The sequence below is a fragment of the Lepisma saccharinum genome, chromosome 4 (genome assembly GCF_977018435.1).
Source record: "Lepisma saccharinum chromosome 4, izLepSacc3.1, whole genome shotgun sequence".
Lineage (NCBI taxonomy): Eukaryota > Metazoa > Arthropoda > Insecta > Zygentoma > Lepismatidae > Lepisma > Lepisma saccharinum.
Window position 1 is genome coordinate 5940803 of NC_139232.1, and position 20791 is coordinate 5961593.

General features: G+C 41.0%; 1 protein-coding gene across 2 annotated transcripts in view; it reads right to left on the reverse strand.

The window, feature by feature from the left end:
- The window catches only part of Samuel (SAM-motif ubiquitously expressed punctatedly localized protein), a 683747-nt gene that overhangs the window by 235511 nt on the left and 427445 nt on the right, over positions 1–20791 (reverse strand). The window contains exon 4 of one of the 2 annotated variants that reach the window (XM_083120258.1): positions 18274–18355. In XM_083120258.1, the coding sequence (XP_082976384.1) occupies positions 18274–18355 (82 nt within the window). The remainder of the gene's footprint in view (positions 1–18273; positions 18356–20791) is intronic. The other variant, XM_083120259.1, reaches the window with a different exon arrangement.

The window sequence follows — 20791 nt, forward strand, 5'->3', positions numbered from 1 at the left end:
TTTGACGTGCAGTGCGAAAAGCATGGATCGCGAGATGATTGTCAATTGTTATCAGCTGTTGCTCCCTGCTACTCAACTCTGCATCCATGAGATGCCATAAAACACACCCACCTTAGAAACCGCGCTTTGCTCCAACGTTGAGCGTTGCTGGCGCCTAATGTGAAAATGCTAAATTTCGCGACTTAATATGAACAAGAACGTGTTTAGCATGTCATTTGTATCCACTTATAAACATTTTCGACCAAGCTACTACGATTACGAAAAGCAAGGTCCCTATATTGGGCAAAGGACAACATTTGCAGGTAGTTTAAGACAGTGGTTCTCAACTTTCCTGAGACTGCGGCCCGGAGTTTCTACTTTTTAAACTCAATGCCCACAATTCCAACAATTTTGCTCCGAAATAATTTTCTATCTTTTTGGACTAACTGACTTTTATTATTTAGGACTAACTGTCTAGCCATCTTAAGCTCGAATCTTCATGGCTGCAGTTCCGCAACACTAGCCTTCCATCTGCCCCTATCCTGGGCAAGATCAATCCAATCATTTCATCCAGGGGCGTAACTTGGAACCTAATTTTGAGGGGGTAGAATCAAACCTGGGGCTTAAATTTGCGGAAAGAGAATCGAAAAGTTTTCCATCCCATAAAAACAGAGTCCAGGATTATTTGTTAAATAACTGTGACGTTTGCGAAATCACAAATATTACTCTTTATTACCTTGCTTCTCAGGTCTCTTAACCTGAATTTTTTTTGGGGGGGGCAAGTGCCCCCCTTGCCCCGCCAAGTTACGCCGATGTTTCCATCTTTACCGATTTCCTTTAGGTCCATCTCTACGTTATCCTTCACCTTCCTTTTGGCCTTCCCACTGGAAGTTAAATCTTTTGTACGTCTATTTACATTTAAAATAATTATTAGTAAATATATTAGGCATAATCATAATACTTCGATCATACCTAGGTTTTGGTGACAAATATAAAATTAGGTTCAAATTGAATGTAATGAAATCTTGTACTTTTCTCAGGCCAACATCATAAAATTAAATTGATGGTAAATGCTTATTTTCATTCACATGTTACATCTTGGACACCGACGAAAATTACACTCTCCTGAGAATATTTCCAAAATATTTGTTATTGAAAATTGCTGCGGAAACTGAAATGACAAATTTCAGGAGAATCTCTCGCGGTCTAGTATAATTAGCCAGGGCCCCGTACAGAGTCGCGGCCCGGCGGTTGAGAAACACTGGTTTAAGTTACATTTACTTACATAACATGAAAACAAGCGAGAGGTAATGAACAACGGTTAGTATCACTTTTGAATTCAGCATCCCAAAATCTACTTTTAGAAAATGGATACGTTGTTTGTTTCTGTAACAAATTGCCCTGTGAAGGGGGGAAATTTAGAAAAAAATTCGAAAGAGGCCCAAGCCCCGTTAAACCCATGCCTGTCTACGCCAATGCAAGAGCCGAACGACCGAAGAAGATTTTCATTCATAAAAACGGCCTGGACATCCTAATTTGCGGTGGGGCCCGAACTGGTGGCTTGCAATCAGACAAAGAGAAGACCCCGTACCGGAAACAGCCATGGGAAATACGTAACGTAACCGTAACGAAGTTGTACTCCTTCCCTTCCCTCCTCCGATACAGCGCTTCTTTCTTTGCTCTCGCTTCAATCAGTCGAGCATTTTTCAATCAACTCTCGGGTATTTTTTCTTAGCACTCACTCTGTTCCGGCAGCAGCGATTGCAGGTTTCTTCAGGGACGTTGACCAAAAATTCCAGACTTGTAAACAGTGTGGAACTGCACCACCTCCTTCATCTTCTCACTCACCGGGTCGCCAGAACAACCGCGAAAGGGAAATTTTCGCTGTTGTGACTCTCGCGCTTATTCCTCCGGAGTTATTCAGTTTCGCACTTAATTTTTTCGCTCTTGTTTCGTTCGCGCTTACCTATTCTGTTTCGCGCTTATTCCGATGTTCAATTTTGGTTTCGCGCTTAATCCGTTTCGACGGTATTCCTTTTGCGCTTATTCCTGTGTTCATTTTCTTGATCCAAGCTTATTCCTGTGTTCATTTTTTGTTTCGAGCTTACTCCATTTCGCTCATATTCCGGATTTCAATTTTAGTTTCGGGCTTATTCTGGCTTCCAATTTTAGTTTCGCGCTTAATCCGTTTCGATGTTATTCCCTTCGCGCTTATTCCGCTGTTTAATTTTGGTTTCGCGCTAAATCCTTTTCGATGGTATTCCTTTCGCGCTTATTCCGGTGTTTAATTTTGGTTTCGCGCATATTCCTATGTTCATTTTTGGTTTCGCGCTTATTCCGGTTTTCAATTTTATTTTCGCGCTTATTCCGCTGTTCAATTTTGGTTTCCCGCTAAATCCGTTTCGATGGTATTCCTTTCGCGCTTATTCCGGTGTTCAATTTCGGTTTCGCGCTTATTCCTGTGTTCCTTTTTGTTTCGAGCTTATTCCTGTGTTCATGTTTTTTGTTTCTCGCTTATTCCGGTTTTCAATTATAGTTTCGCGCTTATTCCGCTGTTCAATTTTGGTTTCCCGCTAAATCCGTTTCGATGGTATTCCTTTCGCGCTTATTCCGGTGTTCAATTTCGGTTTCGCGCTTATTCCTGTGTTCCTTTTTTGTTTCGAGCTTATTCCTGTGTTCATGTTTTTTGTTTCTCGCTTATTCCGGTTTTCAATTTTATTTTCGCGCTTATTCCGCTGTTCAATTTTGGTTTCACGCTAAATCCGTTTCGATGGTATTCCTTTCGCGCTTATTCCGGTGTTTAATTTCGGTGTTCTGCTTATTCCTGTGTTCATTTTTTGTTTCGCGCTTATTCCTGTGTTCATTTTTTGTTTCGCGCTTATTCCTGTGTTCATTTTTTTGTTTCGCGGTTGTTCCTTTCGCGCTTATTCCGGTTTTCAATTTTAGTTTCGCGCTTATTCTGGTTTCCAATTTTTGTTACGCGCTTAATCCGTTTCGATGTTATTCCTTTGGCGCTTATTCCATTTCGTTCTAATTCCTTTCCCGCTTATTCCGTTTCGCTTTAATTGAGGACTAAAAGTAGTAAATGTTGTAAGTGCCAAAACTGAAAGTGATGGGAAATCGCATAGTTCCGCACATCATCTCGTAAGAACGTGCACACCAGTGACCTCTTTACACGCCATTTGAACTACTTAGAGGGCTAGCAGCCACTTTTCACGTTTACCACATTTATAAAGCAAGGCACATTTCACAGTTTAACGTGGAAAACGGTGTTTGAATTATTGTGACACTTACAGCGTTTACTAATTTTAGTATTCAATTCCTTTCGCGCTTATTCCATTTAGATGTAATTCTTTTCGTGCCTATTCCATTTCGCTGTAATTCCTGTCGTGCTTATTCCATTTCGCTCTTATTCCATTCGCGTTTGTTCAGTTTCGCTCTTGTTCCTCTCGCGTTTAATCCTGTGTTACATTTCGCTGTTCTGCCCTATCGCGCTTAATCTCTTCGCTGTTATTCTCCAGCGCCCCTTCTCACCTTCACTTCTGTGACCCAGGACTCTCCCGCCCCTCAATCCTGCGGATTCCGAAATTTCTCATAATTTAGCCGGACAAGCCAACCGCATAATGGTTTCCTTCCGCCGAACTTGGGGGATCTTTGCAGACTCTCTGTGTTGATCTGCTCCGTTCCCTTGTTTCTTTTGGCTCTCCTCGTGGGCCGATGACCACGCCAGAGTGAGCACCGGGGACAACGCCCTGTTCGACCCTGCCAAGAGCCCGAGGGTGGTACGTGCTCAGGTGGCTCCTATGCCCTCCATCCCCACCCCCCTTTATAGCCACCAATCTCACACTCCTCCGGGCGAACGGGCGCGGTCAAATCCCCCTCCTCTCTCTCTCGTCTTTGTATGTTGCCCTCCCCTTCCACCGATTCCAGAGCGGGTCATTCTTTAACCCGCGCCTCGTCAAATCAAACTAACCGAAGGCTTCCGTCAAATTTCTTCGACCGTGCACGTAGCTCTCCACAATGCCTCCTTCCACGCACGCCTCTCGAAGCGTGGTCAATTGATATGTATCGGCATCCAGCGAGCCTCTTGGATACTGAATGAAATTTCTATCGGCTGGTCAAAATTCTAGTTGAAACGTTAAAGACTCTTCAATAACGAACATTCAAGGAAGAATTTCACATTCACATTGCAGAAAATATTGCTTGATTTGGTTTATTTTCTTTCACTTTTCTACCTTTTCGTTAATCGCGACGATGAGTGATGATACGATGAAATTGAAGAAGGGGCACTCACAAAAAACAACCATGCCCATGCCTGGATTCGAACTCAGAACCTCTGGCGTCGTAGCGCTCCGTGCTAAACACTCCACCACAAAGGTCGGCACATTACAGAGACGATTGATCGATTTGCTTTATTTCACTTCGCTCTTCTCCCACTATTGGCTAATCGCGACGATGATGATGACATTAAAATTGATGAAGGAACACGCACATAGAACACCCAGGCTGAGATTCGAACCCGCTACTCCTGGCTCATATTACAGAGATAGGAAAGACCTTCTATTCTTGATTTGTTGTTTGTAGTTGCCCACGAAAGTGAATGTACAGTCACCTTCAATAAAAATGGGGAACCTAAGTCAGACTTTGTAGTTGAGCCTGTGCGCTCTTTCCACTGCCAGATCGTCGAGGTCCACGTTCAACTTCTACCTCGCCAGATCCCTGATCTTCTCCGACTGAAGCCAGGTCTCATGTCCGTTCTCTTCCACAGCATCGAAAATAAGATTATTTCGTTTCGAATGGCCCATAACTTTGTCCACCTCCGTCTCCATCGAACACAATCTCCGTCACAGTGCGTCGTTCTCTTCTCGGGGCGTTGCGTTCTCTTTCTCCAGCTCTTCCAGTCTCCTTCCGATTGCGGCCATCCCCGCCTCGATATTGGCAGTCTTATCGTACACATCCTGCAAAGTTCCTAATTTTTCATTTATGTTCCGGATCGCCGCTGGGACACTGTCCAGCGGCTTCAGTCTATCTAGAATGCAGTCCAGTTCATTCTTCGTGGTCGGTCCCGGGTTTAGCTCCACACCCCCAATCACCAGCAACGTCATAATAAGTATTGCACTTATCACTGCCTCCGTATGCACGTTTTCCGGACACACACACTTGGACCTCTGTAGGTGTTCCAGAGGCCCACGCGCGCTCCAAACCCCTAACCCCACTCCCATCCCGAAGATCGCTAGTTGGCAACGCCGCAAACAGAGCTCGCGAAAACACGTCTGCCACTCGAAGACAACCTGTCAAAAAACCCGAAATACTACATGCACACAAGGGGCTAATCGGGATTGGACCTACAGTTTCAAGAGAGATCCAAACCTCTGTGCAATGGTTCTCCACTGGGTAAGAAACCCGAAACCACTTCATTAAGCGATGACGTTACCACCACATCATGCCATCAGGGAGGGCTCTCCTGAAATACTGACTTCCCTGCATGACGTTATATGTGTGTTGCCTAAGTCTACGGCGGCGGAACTTGCTATTGAAGCTCACAGCAACACACAAAACTCCATGCAGAGAAGTGAGTATTCGAGCCTCCAGACGTCCCATTTTTATCGCAGGTGACTGTACGTACATGAACCACCTTTTGATAAAAGAAGCAAAATTTTAGTGACAAAGAAAATTTTCATAACAAACTTTAGAGAAGACTTAGGTGGGCAGGCCATGTGGCACGAATAGGCTAGTTGGGAAACCTGATGGTAAGAGACCTGTAGGAAGGCCAAGACGAAGATGGAGGGATAACGTAGAGATGGACCTAAACGAAATCGGCAGGGATGTTACACATTGGATTGATCTTGCCCAGATAGGGACAGATGCAATGCTTGGGTTGCTACAGCCATAAACCTTCGGGTTTATGAAGGTTAGAGAGTTAGTTAGTTTTAGTTAGCGAAGAATAGCCTGTGCAATTACGGTTTAATGAAGATAGCCCACCCATCATATTTATGCTGTAATTAGTAGTCGAATTAAGTTTACAAGACTCAGAAAAAATTATTAACACGCCACACCACTGAATGTCAATATTTTGATATTGATATATATTTTGATTGATTGATTGGGAGAACCCTGTCCTTAAAGTTTCACCTTGCACGGGAACTTGTTTCATGAATAGGCCCATTCCTTTCCAGTCGAACTGTTTTCCAAAGGCCTGGGTTTGGATTTCGAACAAAGACAAGTGGCGGTTCATTGTGTTTTTATTATTATTTTATCCATTTTATCTTATCATTACTCATCTTTATAGTTGTGATTAACCTCAAAGATACATAAATGCTTCTAGGTTTTCATATAATTTAACTTAAACCATTTGCCCAATTTCTGACGTAATGTACTAAGACTTGAATCAAGTCACATAAAACAAGATGCGTTCGCATGAATTTTTGTACTTTTTTGTATTTTTCTTTTTATATATTCGAAAATTAGCGTCGCTTTTCTGCTGATTCTGGCTAATCTGAAAATAACCCTGACGCTTGATTATTAGATGAAACTGATGAAGGGATATTCAGAAAGAACACCCATACCCTGGCAGGAAATCAAACCCAGGAACTTCGGTGATGAAGTCGAAAATAATCAATCAATAAAATTGGCCACTGAGCCCACATTTAGACATATAAATCACCAAACAGAAGCGCGAGTGCATGATTTTGTCGCCTTGTCTCGTTTGTGTCCATATTTCAGAGCAATTTCCTGTAGTATTCACAAGCAATCACGTCTGTAATACCATCTTGAAGTCTATGATTTCCCATGCCAGAATGATCAATGGGTTTTGTATAGTTTTGTAAGATTTAAACAAGTTTTGAGTCCGATTCAGTTTTTTCAAAATAGTGAATTGAAAAATGCTACTACAGGTTGACGTGTCAGTAGTAGTTTCAGTAAAGTCAACGGGAACTATGTCATTTCGTACTGTAGGTTAGGCATTGTTTTGTGCAACATGAGAAAAATGTTTTGTAATTATATTGGCGCTTGTTTGATAGATGACAAGTAATTAGTATCGCAGACCATACATCTTCCTCATGAGGAATCCCATCTAACTAAGCGTAGGAGTTGGTATTCTATCGTCTTGTATTCCTCCATCACTCAGGATATAGTGCCCTATCAAAGGATCCTTTCAAAAATGTATCCAAATCTGAAAAACTAGTAAGATATTCCGAATTCGAGAAGGAATTCTAAATGGATGTAATTTATCAGAATTTGAAATACTGCGGTAGTTAATTAGAACGAGATACAACTTTAGGGTGACAGGCTACACAGGGTTAGCTGCACCTTAAAACTATCTGCTGAACGAATGAATTTTTCTGAATTTATCGGTGAATGTATACGTTGTTCTTATTTGCTGGTTCATTATCATTCTTTAAACTCCAGGAAAAGTAATTCCTTTTACTTGAGAATTAATAAAATTGGATAGTTTTTAACATGACAGTTTGAATATCCTTGTAAACAAAACGCGAATTCATGGATATTTCTAGGTGGAATACGGTGGAACTACCCTAGTATGCAGAGTGTCCGAGATATCCCCACACTCCTAGATTATGTTACATATTACCTCTAGATGCACATGCCATATTTATTTATTATTATTATATATCTATTTACATTATGACATACTTGCTAGCGAACAAAATCAACAAGTTACCATGACAACAACTGTATACAAATATAAATGCAAATTATAGCGATTCAGCGCATCTGTAGCTATACTTAAACTTTCAAATAATATTAAACGCTTAAAGACATGAACGTCGTAGGGATTGTAAACAACAGGTCGAGTTCGTTCACTAGTAACTGTCCTGTGAGTATTGATTGATTGATTTGGTGTTTAACACCACTGTATGCACAGTAAGGCTAATCGGGACTAACCTACAGTTTAAAGTGGGATCCGAACCACCATATAACTCCACCGGGAATCGAACCCGGGACCCCTTGATTACAAGGCGACGACGCTACCACTGTGCCATCGGGGAGGCCTGTCCTGTGAGTATAAAGCGAATCTAAAGTTGAAAATTAAAGAATGCCGGCAACTTATCAGCACAGTCGCAACACGATAGATGTAAGTAGGGGAACGGGGATTTCTAAGAGGCGGAAGACATGTTAGCATGTGGCTATTGGATATGAGTATCCATTCATCGATTCTCAAAGAAAGAACATTACTCATTATAGGTCCCAAAAATCTAAAAAAATGACATATAGAATATACTAAAAATTATTTTAAAAAATGACAGATTTTTTTAAAAAAAATTGCCTGTAAATAATTTTTCTTTCTTAAAATGAATCCTTGATTTTTCATAAATTGCAAGGGAGGAGCGCAATATTTCGATAAAACTCGTGGTTTAGCGGTTTAAACTACTGAAGCAAAGAAGAAAAAACAATTAACTGCTAATGTAGTTTTTTCTTTCTTTAATTTTTATATTTACATAAAAGTTCTTCTGTATAAGTAATTCACCTTTCAGAGTGGACCTTGCACGATACAGTAGTCTGGTCAGCATCTGAAAATATAGTTGTGTTAAGCGTGCGCCAGATTATAATGGAGTCCATTAGTGGTCACGTCACAAGCAGACAACGAGCTGGAACTGAGTCTAAACAACGGGCAAACGTGTTTTCTTCCTTTCCAAATCAATGGGATTTTTCATCGAGAGGGGTAGCTGTAATTATTGTGACAGAAGTTATGAAACAAATTATGGTGCGTATTGTACATCGCTGTAAAGATGAGAATTCTCGAGAATACGACTATATACTACACATATCTTACAGAGAATAAGGTAAACAATGACCGGAGTAAGAAAATCATGCATTTTCATACAAAAGTTGTACATTCTAGTTCCGAGCACAGCCGAAGCTCACCCGATCTCAAGTCGGTCACGCAGCCGCTATGGATGACGGGAAACTAGTAGCCTCAGGTGATTGAACCGGCGACGCCCATTGGCTGCGATTCCGGATGGCTTTATTCATTTTCAAACTCCATTTATTCTTTACATTCTCATCTGTAAGGTATATATTATATATAGACGTATTCTCCGAAATCTCATCTTTACATTGATGTACGATGCACATTACATTTTTGTCTCGTAACTGCTGTCACGATTCTTAAAGTTACCGTTTGCAATTGGAAACTCAATGTATTTGAATAGCGAAAAAAGCACGTTTTCATTTGTTTAGACTCAGTCCCAGCTCGTCGTCTACTGTGACGTCACACTAACGGAGTCCATTTCTTGTTGCGAGTAAAACCATAGGAAGGGAACCTCAAAGTGTTTCAAGTTTGCATTAACCATATTTCGAGTAATGCTGTGGCGTAATTTTTAGGAAATTTCCTAGTTATGCTAAAAAATTCATGAAACAACAGGGAACGCGCAAAAGAAACCAAAATAATGATAAAAAAATGCAACAAAACAACTACAAAAGTACTGAAAAATCACCTGGAAGCCAAAGAAAGACCGGAAAATGTAAAATTAAAACTATAATTTGATTAATTTCTGGCTCTAACGGACTACTATCAGGATGAGTATTGCCTTCAAGGGCCAGAAAAAATATGACTTTTCATCAACTTCCGTGCCCTACTCATCAGCAATCCATTGATCCAAAAACAGGCGTTTTCCGGCCAGCCGTCACCCACACCCACTGCTTGCGGAAGCTGCCCAAGGACCATCTGGATCACGGTCTTCATATCGGAGCCCCCCACGGGCGGCGAACCTCAATCCACAAAGAAGGAACGCTCCGCACTAGTACTCCGTAGGGACCCGGATCCGAAGCATGTTACAGCCATGCTCCAGGATTTATGGCCAGAGTTTACCTAGCATCTGGGAAGCCCAGTGCCCTGTCCTCTTACTCACGGTTATTAATAGCCTTAATGAGACATGTATATGACACGGACGAAATTGTGAAGAGCTCGGTTTGTTAAGTTGGGTGTACGCCAGAGACCACAGAACAGGTCGAAGATTTTCTCTCGGCGGGATCTCCTTTTTGTTTGGGTTGCACTTCCACACGTGGGACATTCCTCATGCTGCTGCTCGCTGCTTGTCTGCAGGTCAGAGGGCGCCGGGTTCTCCTTGATGGTGAGACCGAGCCAAGTCGCTGGCAGTTGCAAGTTTGTTAGGCTTATCTGGGAGATCAACACAGAGAGAATGCGTTGAGGAGTTCATCGTGTAATCTACTTCGCTTCGTAGGACTCTCGCAGATACAACACAGGCGAAGAAGAGTGGAAATGTTTTCTTGAATGAACGAGTAGTAGAAATAGAAAAAGAGATTGTTTCAAGTTTAGTTTATGCTAAGATAAGCTAATCGGGACTGGACCTGAAGTTGAAAGTGGGATCCGAACCTCCACCAAGGATCGAACCCGCGATCACTTGATTACAATGTGAGAGGGTGATCACATCAGTAGTCATGGACGTCCGCAGGATTTTTTCCAGGGAGGGGCAAGGAAGGTATTTTTTCCAGGGGGGGACCAACATGGCATATTTTCCCCAATAATAGAGTTCATCCCTCAAAAAACATTGCTTAAATTTGAATTTATCATGTTCGTACAATAATTAACACACATTATTGTGGCTGAAATTAAATTATATGTGTGAAATATGTATTTTTTGGTTGATTTTCGTTTTCCAGGGGGGCACGGTCCCCCCCTTGCCCCCCCTTGCCCTCCCTTCCGGACGTCCATGTCAGTAGTAGGTGTAGATTCACATCGAGGAGGTCCCAGTAGCAGAAACAACCACAAGCCAACAGAACTCTAGTGGCTCAACCTACAGGTCTATGACACTTTATAAAGAACTTCACATTTCTGCTTCTAAACATATATAACACTTTACAGCCAAGGTTTCACAATATAGGGTGGCCCTAAATCAGTTGGCAGTTATAAATAATGAATTTTTATGAAATGATTTATGCGCCACCCTGTATACAAAAATAATTTCAGAGAAGAATTTGCGGACAGTTTACGAAAAAAGTAACTAAAGCTTCAAAATGTGTTTATGTTTTAAACCGGTCTCAAATGATTTTTTTTATTGTGTGGTAAATATATTAGTGACAAGGTTCCCAGGTTCGATCGTAGATGCAATCACATTACCCGGTGGTTCGGAACCCACTTTCAATCTACAGTATTAGCCTATCTGAGCATAAAATGAATTCAAAACAAACTTTGCCAACCTATCTGCTTTGCAGTATTTCATATCACCATACATACACACACACACACACAGAGTCAAATTGTGACATCCTCTCTCGCCCAGCTTCATGAAATTATATACGTATTATACAGTCATGTAACCAATTATGCATCCAATAAAGTTCTGTAGAGCATACATTTGATTGATTGATTGCTTCATTTGCTTTATTTTACTTCGCTTTTTGTGCCACTTTTGGCTAATTTACGAAGAAGGGTATGAGTGATGATATGATGAAATTGATGAATGGACACTCACAAACATTCATGTCCAGGCCAGGATTCGAACCCAGGACCCCTGGCGTCGTAGCGCGAAGTGCTAACCACTCCGCCACGGGGGCCGGCAGCATACATTTGAAAATTAGGTGCATATTTGAGTACTACATGTAACGAACATAACAAGCGAAGAAATAATTTAATATAATTTGGTTCTATAATAGAGAACAATATTCTTAAGCCTTTCACAACTTAAACATAAGAGCCTCTCCAATGGCGTTGGGGTGGCTTCGTCCCCTTGTATTCAAGGAGGTCCAGGGTTCGATGCAGGCACATAGTGTACTTTAAACTGTACACGCATAAAGTTGTTTTTGTAACAAGAACACAAACTGAACCATAACTGGTAAGGTTCTTGGCCAGAACTCAATTGACAATAAAATGATTGGTTTGGTATTTTACGTCGCTTTCTTCCACTTTTGGCTAATCGCGACGATGAGAATGAGTGATGATGAAATTGATGAAAGGACATTCACAAAGAACATCCATGCCCAGCTCGAGATTCGAGCCCAGGACCCCTGTCGTCGTAGCGCGTTGTGCTAACCACTCCACCATGGAGGTCGGTAATACGAAAAAAGAGAAACATATGTTAAGAGTAAATCGAATCGAATAACAATACAAATATCCGCGCCGGAAGCCGAAATAGATGGAGGTGCTGAACTCTCCATTGTGTGATCATTATTGCATCTTCTCTTCTCCTCTGTTCAATTCTTTCCATACTCACTGACCTCCGTCGTTCGAAGGATAACAATGCAGGGGAAAAAAAGCTACAAGAAAACCAGAACAAAAGTCACGAGGATTGGTGTTGTGACGTGATTGACCAAGCATAAAATCTCTCTCTCTCTCCGAGGAACACTCCAGAAGAATCCCTGATGCATGACTTGTAATGAAGTGCATATGAGGAACGTTAATGCCAGGTTCCCACTTCTCTACGAGAGCCTGAAGGGTCCATCTCGGAGGACACGAACTCACACTACATCCTTCAAGTCGGCTGTGATGGGCACGATTTCCTGTTTGGTTTTGTTTTTAATTGGAGGCTGTGTTGGGAATCTCTGCACTTGCGTAGAAAAACCTCCTGCTACCAGTCTTGTAATAAGGCAGAATGAGTCTTTCAAGCACACCGTAACTGTAATTATCGCAAAACAAATACAGAAATTGATGTTGCAATGGGAACTATGTTGTAAAGGATTCTTGTGCAACTCCAACACCGGTTGTTAGATGCAATTCATTACATTTTTTACACCGACTGCAATTATTATAATATGTCAAAATATTAGTTTAGTGACTGAAATAAAATATTTCGGGTGCGTTAGCGTTTTAGGCTCAAGACCCTTATCAACAGTTAATCTTATCACATGTCTTGCAAACTAAAATTCAACATGTGGACATGAACTCCTTACCAAAACTACAATCAATAGAAGTCTTTGACTAAAATTACAGTACACATAAGTAATTAACATCTCAGTATACATAAGTATAACACACAAACCTGCATATGTACTGTAAAAAAAATACACTTCTTGTACACTTTTGCTACACTTTCTTGCATATAATATGCACAAGATGTATACTGAAGGTGTTGCAAAAGTGTACTTAAAGTGTTCTAGATGTGTGCGACCTGATATGACGAAATTTTGTACACTTGTTGCGCACTTTGGGGACACATTCAAACTTGTGTGCACTTCTTCAACGCTTTCTGTACACTTTTGTTTAAAGTAAGTCTGTACACTTCTTGTACACTTTGTAGCACATGATTTCATTTTGTGTTGTTGGTCATATCGATTGTTATTTTATACTTTTTTGACAAATGAATATCTTATGAACATAAATCAATTTCATTATATAAAGCAGTAACACACTTGAAAGCAAGCTCAATAAGGGGGGGCTAGGTTTTGTCCTTGAAGCATCCTGAAAAGATCACCGCGATATCTTTGTTCAGTAGATAGTGGAATCCTGGTGAGTGAAGAGGTGTTGTCGCTTCTCGGCGGATTATTGCTGTCGCAAAATGGATGAAAGAACGGAACAACGCATTTGTGTAAATTTTTGCTTTAAAACCGGGAAATCAGGTTCGGATAGATATGAACTGTTAAAAACAGCTTTCGGGGATAAATGTCTGCCCCGGTCAAATGTTTTTATCTGGTTCAACAGATTCAAAGATGGCCGCGAATCGGTCGAAGATGACACCTGGTCCGGCCGGCCTTCCACTTGAAAAACCAACGAAAACATTGTGAAAGTACGCTATTTAGTGCGCTCTGACCGTAGACTTACAATTAGGGAGATGGCTGATGAACTAAATTTAAGTTTCTATTCGGTTCAGTCAATTTTAACTGGAGATTGTCCCAAGAACCTATTAATCGGGCCTAAAATGACTCAGATTTGTTAAACAGGGTAATTACAGACGACGAATCATGGGTTTATGGGTATGAACCAGAAATAAAGGCACAATTATCGCAGTGGAAGGGTCCAAGTTCGCCACGACCGAAAAAAGGTTCGACAAAGTCGGTCGAATGTGTAGACAATGTTGATGTATTTATTTATTCTACGGGTATCGTGCATCACAAATATGCCCCCTAGGTGGCAGACAGTCAACCAGGAATCCTATAAAAGTGTCCTTCACTTTTTGCGCGAAAATGTGCGGCAAGAAAGGCCTGCAATCTGGCACGACAAGAATTGGGTCCTCCACCACGACAACGCACCGGTTCATCGTACGTTCTCGATCATGGAATTTTTGGCCAAATTCCTGTGCTTCCGCAACCACCCTATTCCCCTGATATATCCCCTGCCGACTTCTATGCCTTCCTTAAATTGAAATTTTCGCTGGAAGGTAACTGATTTGACTCAATTGAAGTCATCCAGAAAAATTCGGAGAGGATTCATAACACCCTTACAAAATTTTCAAGACTGCTTCCAAAAGTGGAAACATCGTTGGAGTCGGTGTGTTCAGTCAGAAGAGGACTAGTTTGAAGGAGATCCATCACAATAGCCTGTAAGATCTGCTATTTTGAAATTACACACCCAGTCTTAAAACTTTCCAATCACACCACGTAATTATCCTGGCTGAAAGTGAAGACACCAGAGCCTCGTTAGCCTGTAAACAAGTAGATTCCACAGAGTATTATTATGAAGAAAAGTTGGCAAATGAGCGCTAACAAAAAGAAGATATTAAAAGTTTTGAAAAAAGCTATTGGTTCCCAAACAAGACAAAGTGAAGCGAAAATTTAATTTCAAATGATATACATCTCCATTGGAATTCTTCGAAATATTGTTTGATTTTTTTAATGTGTATTTGTCTTATTTATTTTATTTTAATGAAGTAATATAAATATCATATCAGCCGAACTCCGCGAACTCACCGTGCTACGACGCCAGATGTCCCGGGTTCGAAATCCAACCTTGGAATGGGTGTTATTTGTGACTGTCGCTTCACTAATTTCATCAATCATCATCCATCCTCATCTTCGCGATTAGACAGAAATGATAGAAAAGCAAAGTAAAATAAACTAAATCAATCAAGCAATATCACATCAAAATGCAAAGAAGTGATTTCGGAAAATGAGTTGGGTTAAGATGCACTTACTTCCACCGTTAGTTTCATAATCGGTAATGTATGCATTCGAGACGTTGGAAGTATACTGTCTTAAACAAAATGATTTCGCGAGAACACTAATTTGCATAATGTCGCCAGCAAACCTTCAATATCTATCATAATTCCTACCCTGAAAAACGAATTTGTGAAATGCCTTTTTGTGCTCACGTCCGTTTGTACTTCCTGAAACAAAGCCTATTTCACTACGGTACAAGGTACAAACATACAATACAATATAAAGTATGAATGTCATTTTGTACGTCGTGGACACATCGACACTTTCGCACACTTTCGTTGTTCTTGTTACAACGTAGAATTGCCCTTGACTGCGCAGAGTCTAGGTAGGAACTTTTGAATAACGAGTATTGTGTGAATTATTTCCTGCGCAATCTTAACCAATGTCGTTGAATTGATTGATTCATTGAATTGGGTTATTTTACTTCGCTTTTCTGCCACTTTTGGCTAATCGCGACGATGAGGATAAATGATGGTATGATGAAATTGATGGAGGCAACCTCACAAAGATCACCCAGGCTTGTATTCGAATCCAGGAGTCCTGGCGTCGTAGCGAGCTGTGCTAGCCACTCTGGCTCCGAGGCCGGCACCTCCGTCGTTGAAGCTGTAATCGTATCCTGCAAAATGAAGTGAGTTTTCGAGCGTTCGTCGACTTTTGTGACAACTCGTTCAATGTTGTCAATTTTCTTGAGACTGTCAACTGATCACCCGCAGAGAAATGCAATTCTGGTCTTGGAAATAATGGGGAAAAGTGAGGGGCGGGGGGCAAGTTCCAGCTCTTAAGTTGATTTTCATTCAATTTCTGTTGTTTAGTGTTATTTTTCTGCCACTTTGGCTAATGGCAACGTGATGACATTGACGAAGAGACACTTATCCATGCCCAGGTTGGTTTCGAACCTGGAACTCGTTTTGTTGTAGGTCGACCAGCTGTAACTGTGTTCTATTAAAATTTGTTGACGGAAAATCTTACCCAATTTACTTTCAGGTCTCGCTTGTGTAAGTCCATCACACTGTGCAACACTCACGTTACATTTGTAATTCCTGGTGGCGGTCGAACACCCACCTCTTCGCTCAGGGCCTGTAGGATTCTCTGGGTGGCCCCGCTCAGAATCCGACTAATACCGTACCCGCTCTGACAGGTCCGCGTCCCGACGTTCCTCGTTTATGGACGCTGGCAGGGAGGTAAGAACGGTAAAGTACACATAATTCAGCCGCATGAATTAAAAACGAGAAGAAATTAAGGCCCTGGGTCAGAGTTTATGATGATGTAACGCCTGGATGTTGCTATTAATCTACGCCACTTCACCTCGGAGCATGTCACGACGGACGTCACGGCTGCTCCGTGATTTGCGTTCCAGGCTGGAGACGGGAACCGCCACGCGCGGACTGGATGTACGAGCCACACATGGAGAGAAAGTGGGCATCCCGCGGATATGGGTCGCTTCTCATGACGGAGGGTCATCGATTGTGGAAGGAGGCTGCGAAATTATTGAGATCGGTTGTCGTGCGCGTTTAGCGAACAGGGTGCAAATTTAACGTTAGGGGTTCTGATTTTTCGATGTTAATTTCCCAGATGTGTTTCTTTTCTCCTTTCGGTGTTATTTTTCCAAAATTCGAGTTCTAATATTTGCACGCTTTTCGGAAAAATATTACTGTTGCCTTGCGTAATTTCTATCTAAACTTACGCAGGACATACAAAAAGCGTAGGTTCAAAATGATAATACAACTTTAATGTCTGGAAGCCATTCACATACATTTATAGTGCTAGTCTTGAACGTATTGCCAGTTCGGCATCTTTGACACAACCCCAGAGGAAGCCGACCGGACGCGTATCTGGTTTCGAGCCACCACCTGTTTTTCTGTAAAGCGCTGTTACCATTTTTGCCTGCAGTGTTTACACATCCATTCATTCACTGCGACGTTATACTCCCAAGGTGCTTATATTGTATTAAAGAAATAGCACAACACAATTACACAACCTTGCAAAGATAAAGAACCGCAACCTCGCGTTCAGAAATCTCTAAAGAAACCGAATTAGCAACATCTGATTTACTCCACGTGGAGCTGACAAGAGCTGTCATTTATTGGACGAACGCTATTGGTGAGAAAGGTTTCAGGGGACGTTTATTGCACTCCACGTGGACCTGACATATGGTTGCCAGGGGGAAAACTGATCTTTCGGAACTTTCTCTGATATAAAGTGGTCATCCAAAGAGGACCAGTACTGTAAATCATTGTTACCATGACAACAATAAATAACATGTTATAAATACAAATTATTATTATTCATGTCATGCGTCTATCAATACCTTCATTGTGCTTTTGAATTAAAATTTTAATTTGAAGCTCACATGGTCTACGGTTGCTTGTGACAGTCTCATTCATTGGATACATTTCTTGCCGAAGTTATTTTCCATTTATTCTCTCGCGACAAATGCCGATGTTACGGCTTCCGTGTGACGATAGGTTCGCACTCGATCCCCGACAAGACCGCGCCTCATCGCTCGGTAACACAAAAAGTTTCTCGCGACGACAAATACCGATGTTACGGCTTTCGTGTGACGGTAGGTGCGTACTCGAACTCCGTCAGAACTGCGCCACTTTGCTCGGTGATGCATAACGTTCCGATAGGTGAAACATCATAAGAAACATCAATTTACGCGTAGTTTCATGTAGCTCTAGAAATTATTCCATGTATAACATGCGCCATATTTTTTTTGGGGGGGAGAGAATACAATTTTGTAAGACGTACGCGTATGGTATATTTTACTTTAAAGTCTAAAACATAAATAAAGTTAAATTTTAGCGGAATGTTTCTCTTCCCAAGCATGGAATATGTTGAATTTCCGCGAAAAAGGTCACAATTCACATTTTATACAAAATTCGCATTATTTCGCGATTTAGAACGAATGGAAAATGTATTCAGAATATGTTACTCTAGATACATAAACACTGAAACAATTAGGTGTTATCGCGTTTGCGAAAAATCAAGTTGTGAGAAAAAATTTAGAAGGCATGTTGGGTAAAATTTTGGGCAGTGTTTGAAATGTGTGGTGAAATCTCTGTGGAAAAAAAAAGAGTTGCAGTATCAACATTTCAAATGCTCTGTCTTGTACAACAAGCAACGGAAATGCATAAGAAAGTAATGAAAACCCACACAAATTAATGCATTTTGTATTTCATAAAAAAAGTTAAAACTTTAAAAAAAAGGCATTTCCTTACTCACCAACTACCAAGCTGATTTCTGGTTTGGATCCAATGTGATGTTTCGTAAGATAACCATCTGCTTCTCTGATGACAGCGCCTGAAATTAGAATACACACGGCCGTTAATATAGTGTTGCAAACCTTATTAATACATAACTGATTAAATAGCCTGTTCGTTTTTTCTTTATTACAGTTTATTTTATAATCTTCATAAGTTCGTCTGGACAATAGACAAGTGTCCGACTCGTTATTTACAGAACTGTCTATTGTTGCAAACAATGGTGATCTTTCGAAATTTGATACAAAACAGGACACCACAGAAGGTACAGTTCGCTCATCGCCGTAGGGTTAGGCAACACACACAACGGCTTGCACGGAAGCGAGTATAACAGCTTGTCCGGTAGAAATATTACCAATAAGAATTGAAAATATTTACTAAACCAATAATGCTTGAATAATGTTTGTTGTTTCTTTGTGACAGAACCTCTCAGAGTTTTACTACTACCCATAAAATATAATAATTGCTACGTATGATGAGCGTGGGCAAGTGACCAAACATAAGGACTATAATGGAAGCTTTCAAAATTCGACAGAAAGTTAATGCAGTCTTTGGTGTTTGAATTTCAGTCTCAGATGAGTGTCTCTCTGTCTCTCAAATTCGACAGGGCATCCAACCTACGTCACAAAAAACTCTAGTACACGCAAAAAACTAGGTTTACGTGACCTTCGACAGAGAATGCTTGAAATCACTTCGCAAGAGGCGGAGTGGTTAGCACAGCGCGCTACGACGCCATAGGTCCCGAGTTCGAATCCCGGCCTGAACATGGGTATTCTTCATGAGTGTCACTTCATCAATTTTATCATATCTTCGCTAATATTCATACTCGCGATTAGTCAAAAGTGGCAGAAAAGAGAAGTAAAATAAACTTGAGAGGAGATAGAGTAGCGTATTGGTATTTGTCGGACAACGGAAGGCGCACGTGTAGAGATCTACTGAAACTTGATGAGATTTCTTAAAAGCAAATAAATCTCGTTAGTTTAGCATTATTAGTTTCAGAAATGTATGAATTTGTTATTGGTAGTATTCTAATGGGACACACTGTCGACCTCCGTAGCGGAGTGGTAAGCACAGCGCGCTACGACGGCAGAGGTCCCGGGTACGAATCCCGGCCTGGGCATAGGTGCTTGTAAAAAAAAAAAAAAAAAAAGGTAAAGTGCTCCCCTGTGGTTAGCACCACGCCATGAAGGCGTATAGCGAGTGTGGGGGTAACGCCCCACACTTTCTTGATCCGGTCGTGAGTGGGGGGGGATGATGTGATCATCATCACGCCCCTGACCGCCGGTTTCCCCAGGTACCAGGGGCGTATATTCCAGGCTAGCTATGCTATCTGCGAAGCCTGAAGCCTAGAAAGTAAAATACTGAAGAAAAATCTCTTAGAAACTGTGTGAATTAAGCTGATTTGAAAAATAAGATAATTGCGATTCTGAAGTTGGCAACCTGAATTCTTAGGAGTAGACAACCTGAATTCTTAGGAGTTGGCAACCTGCATTCTTAGGAGTTGGCAACCTGAATTCTTAGAAGTTGGCAACCTGAATTCTTAGAAGTTGGCAACCTGAATTTTTATAAGTTTGCAACCTGACTACCGTTGGGATGGCAACGTGGCTTCCTTGAAGACGTCAAGAATGAGTCTAGTCTTCTCTTCTCCCTTCCTCCAGGTGTCATTTGAGATAGCCCAGGTCTTAGACTCAGCATACGCCACTGCCAGGTACCCATGTCATTCGACCCTGGGTGGGCGCCGGGGCAGCTTCCAACGTTAGAAAAGTTCCCGGATTTGAACCGGCCGGGGATCGAATCCGGGACCTTTAGCATGGTAGTCAGACGCGTTACCGACTTTTTATTTTTATTTTAACAAAATTTTATTTTATCAGCATATATACAAAATAGGTCTGTTTTCTTACATTAATTCTGCTAAAAGTATTGTATAGAATTTTTAACATATTCGCTATCTGATACAAGATGTTTGGCGTAAACATACATTTTTACCTGTAATATAAATATACATTTCTTCATATATTAAATACCTGTTTACACTTTCACACCACAAGTAGACAATTATTGTCTTCTAAAGAACACTGAGGTAGTTTTCAAAATACTCATACATTTTTGGATATTGTAACATTTTCCATCTAGTTCTTTTTAAATACAGTGTGAACAAAATGCTATTTCTCTCATACTTTTTACAAAATACATAATATATTGTATTAGCTATTAACCCAATTACTGCATTGTTTTTCTTTTCTGGAAAATATTTGAATTCTGGTCTTGTACACATAGACGGTTGAAATTACTGGGTGCTGTTCGACATATTTGTCCTAGATATGTCGTTAGGCATTTCCAAATTCCCTGTACTCCAGTACATGTTACTATTCTATGTTCAGTGGTCTATCTCTCCTCATATGTGGCATTGATTAGTTGTTAGTCTCTTGATATTATGTAAGCGTTCATTAGTTGGTATAATATCATGTATTACATTGTAC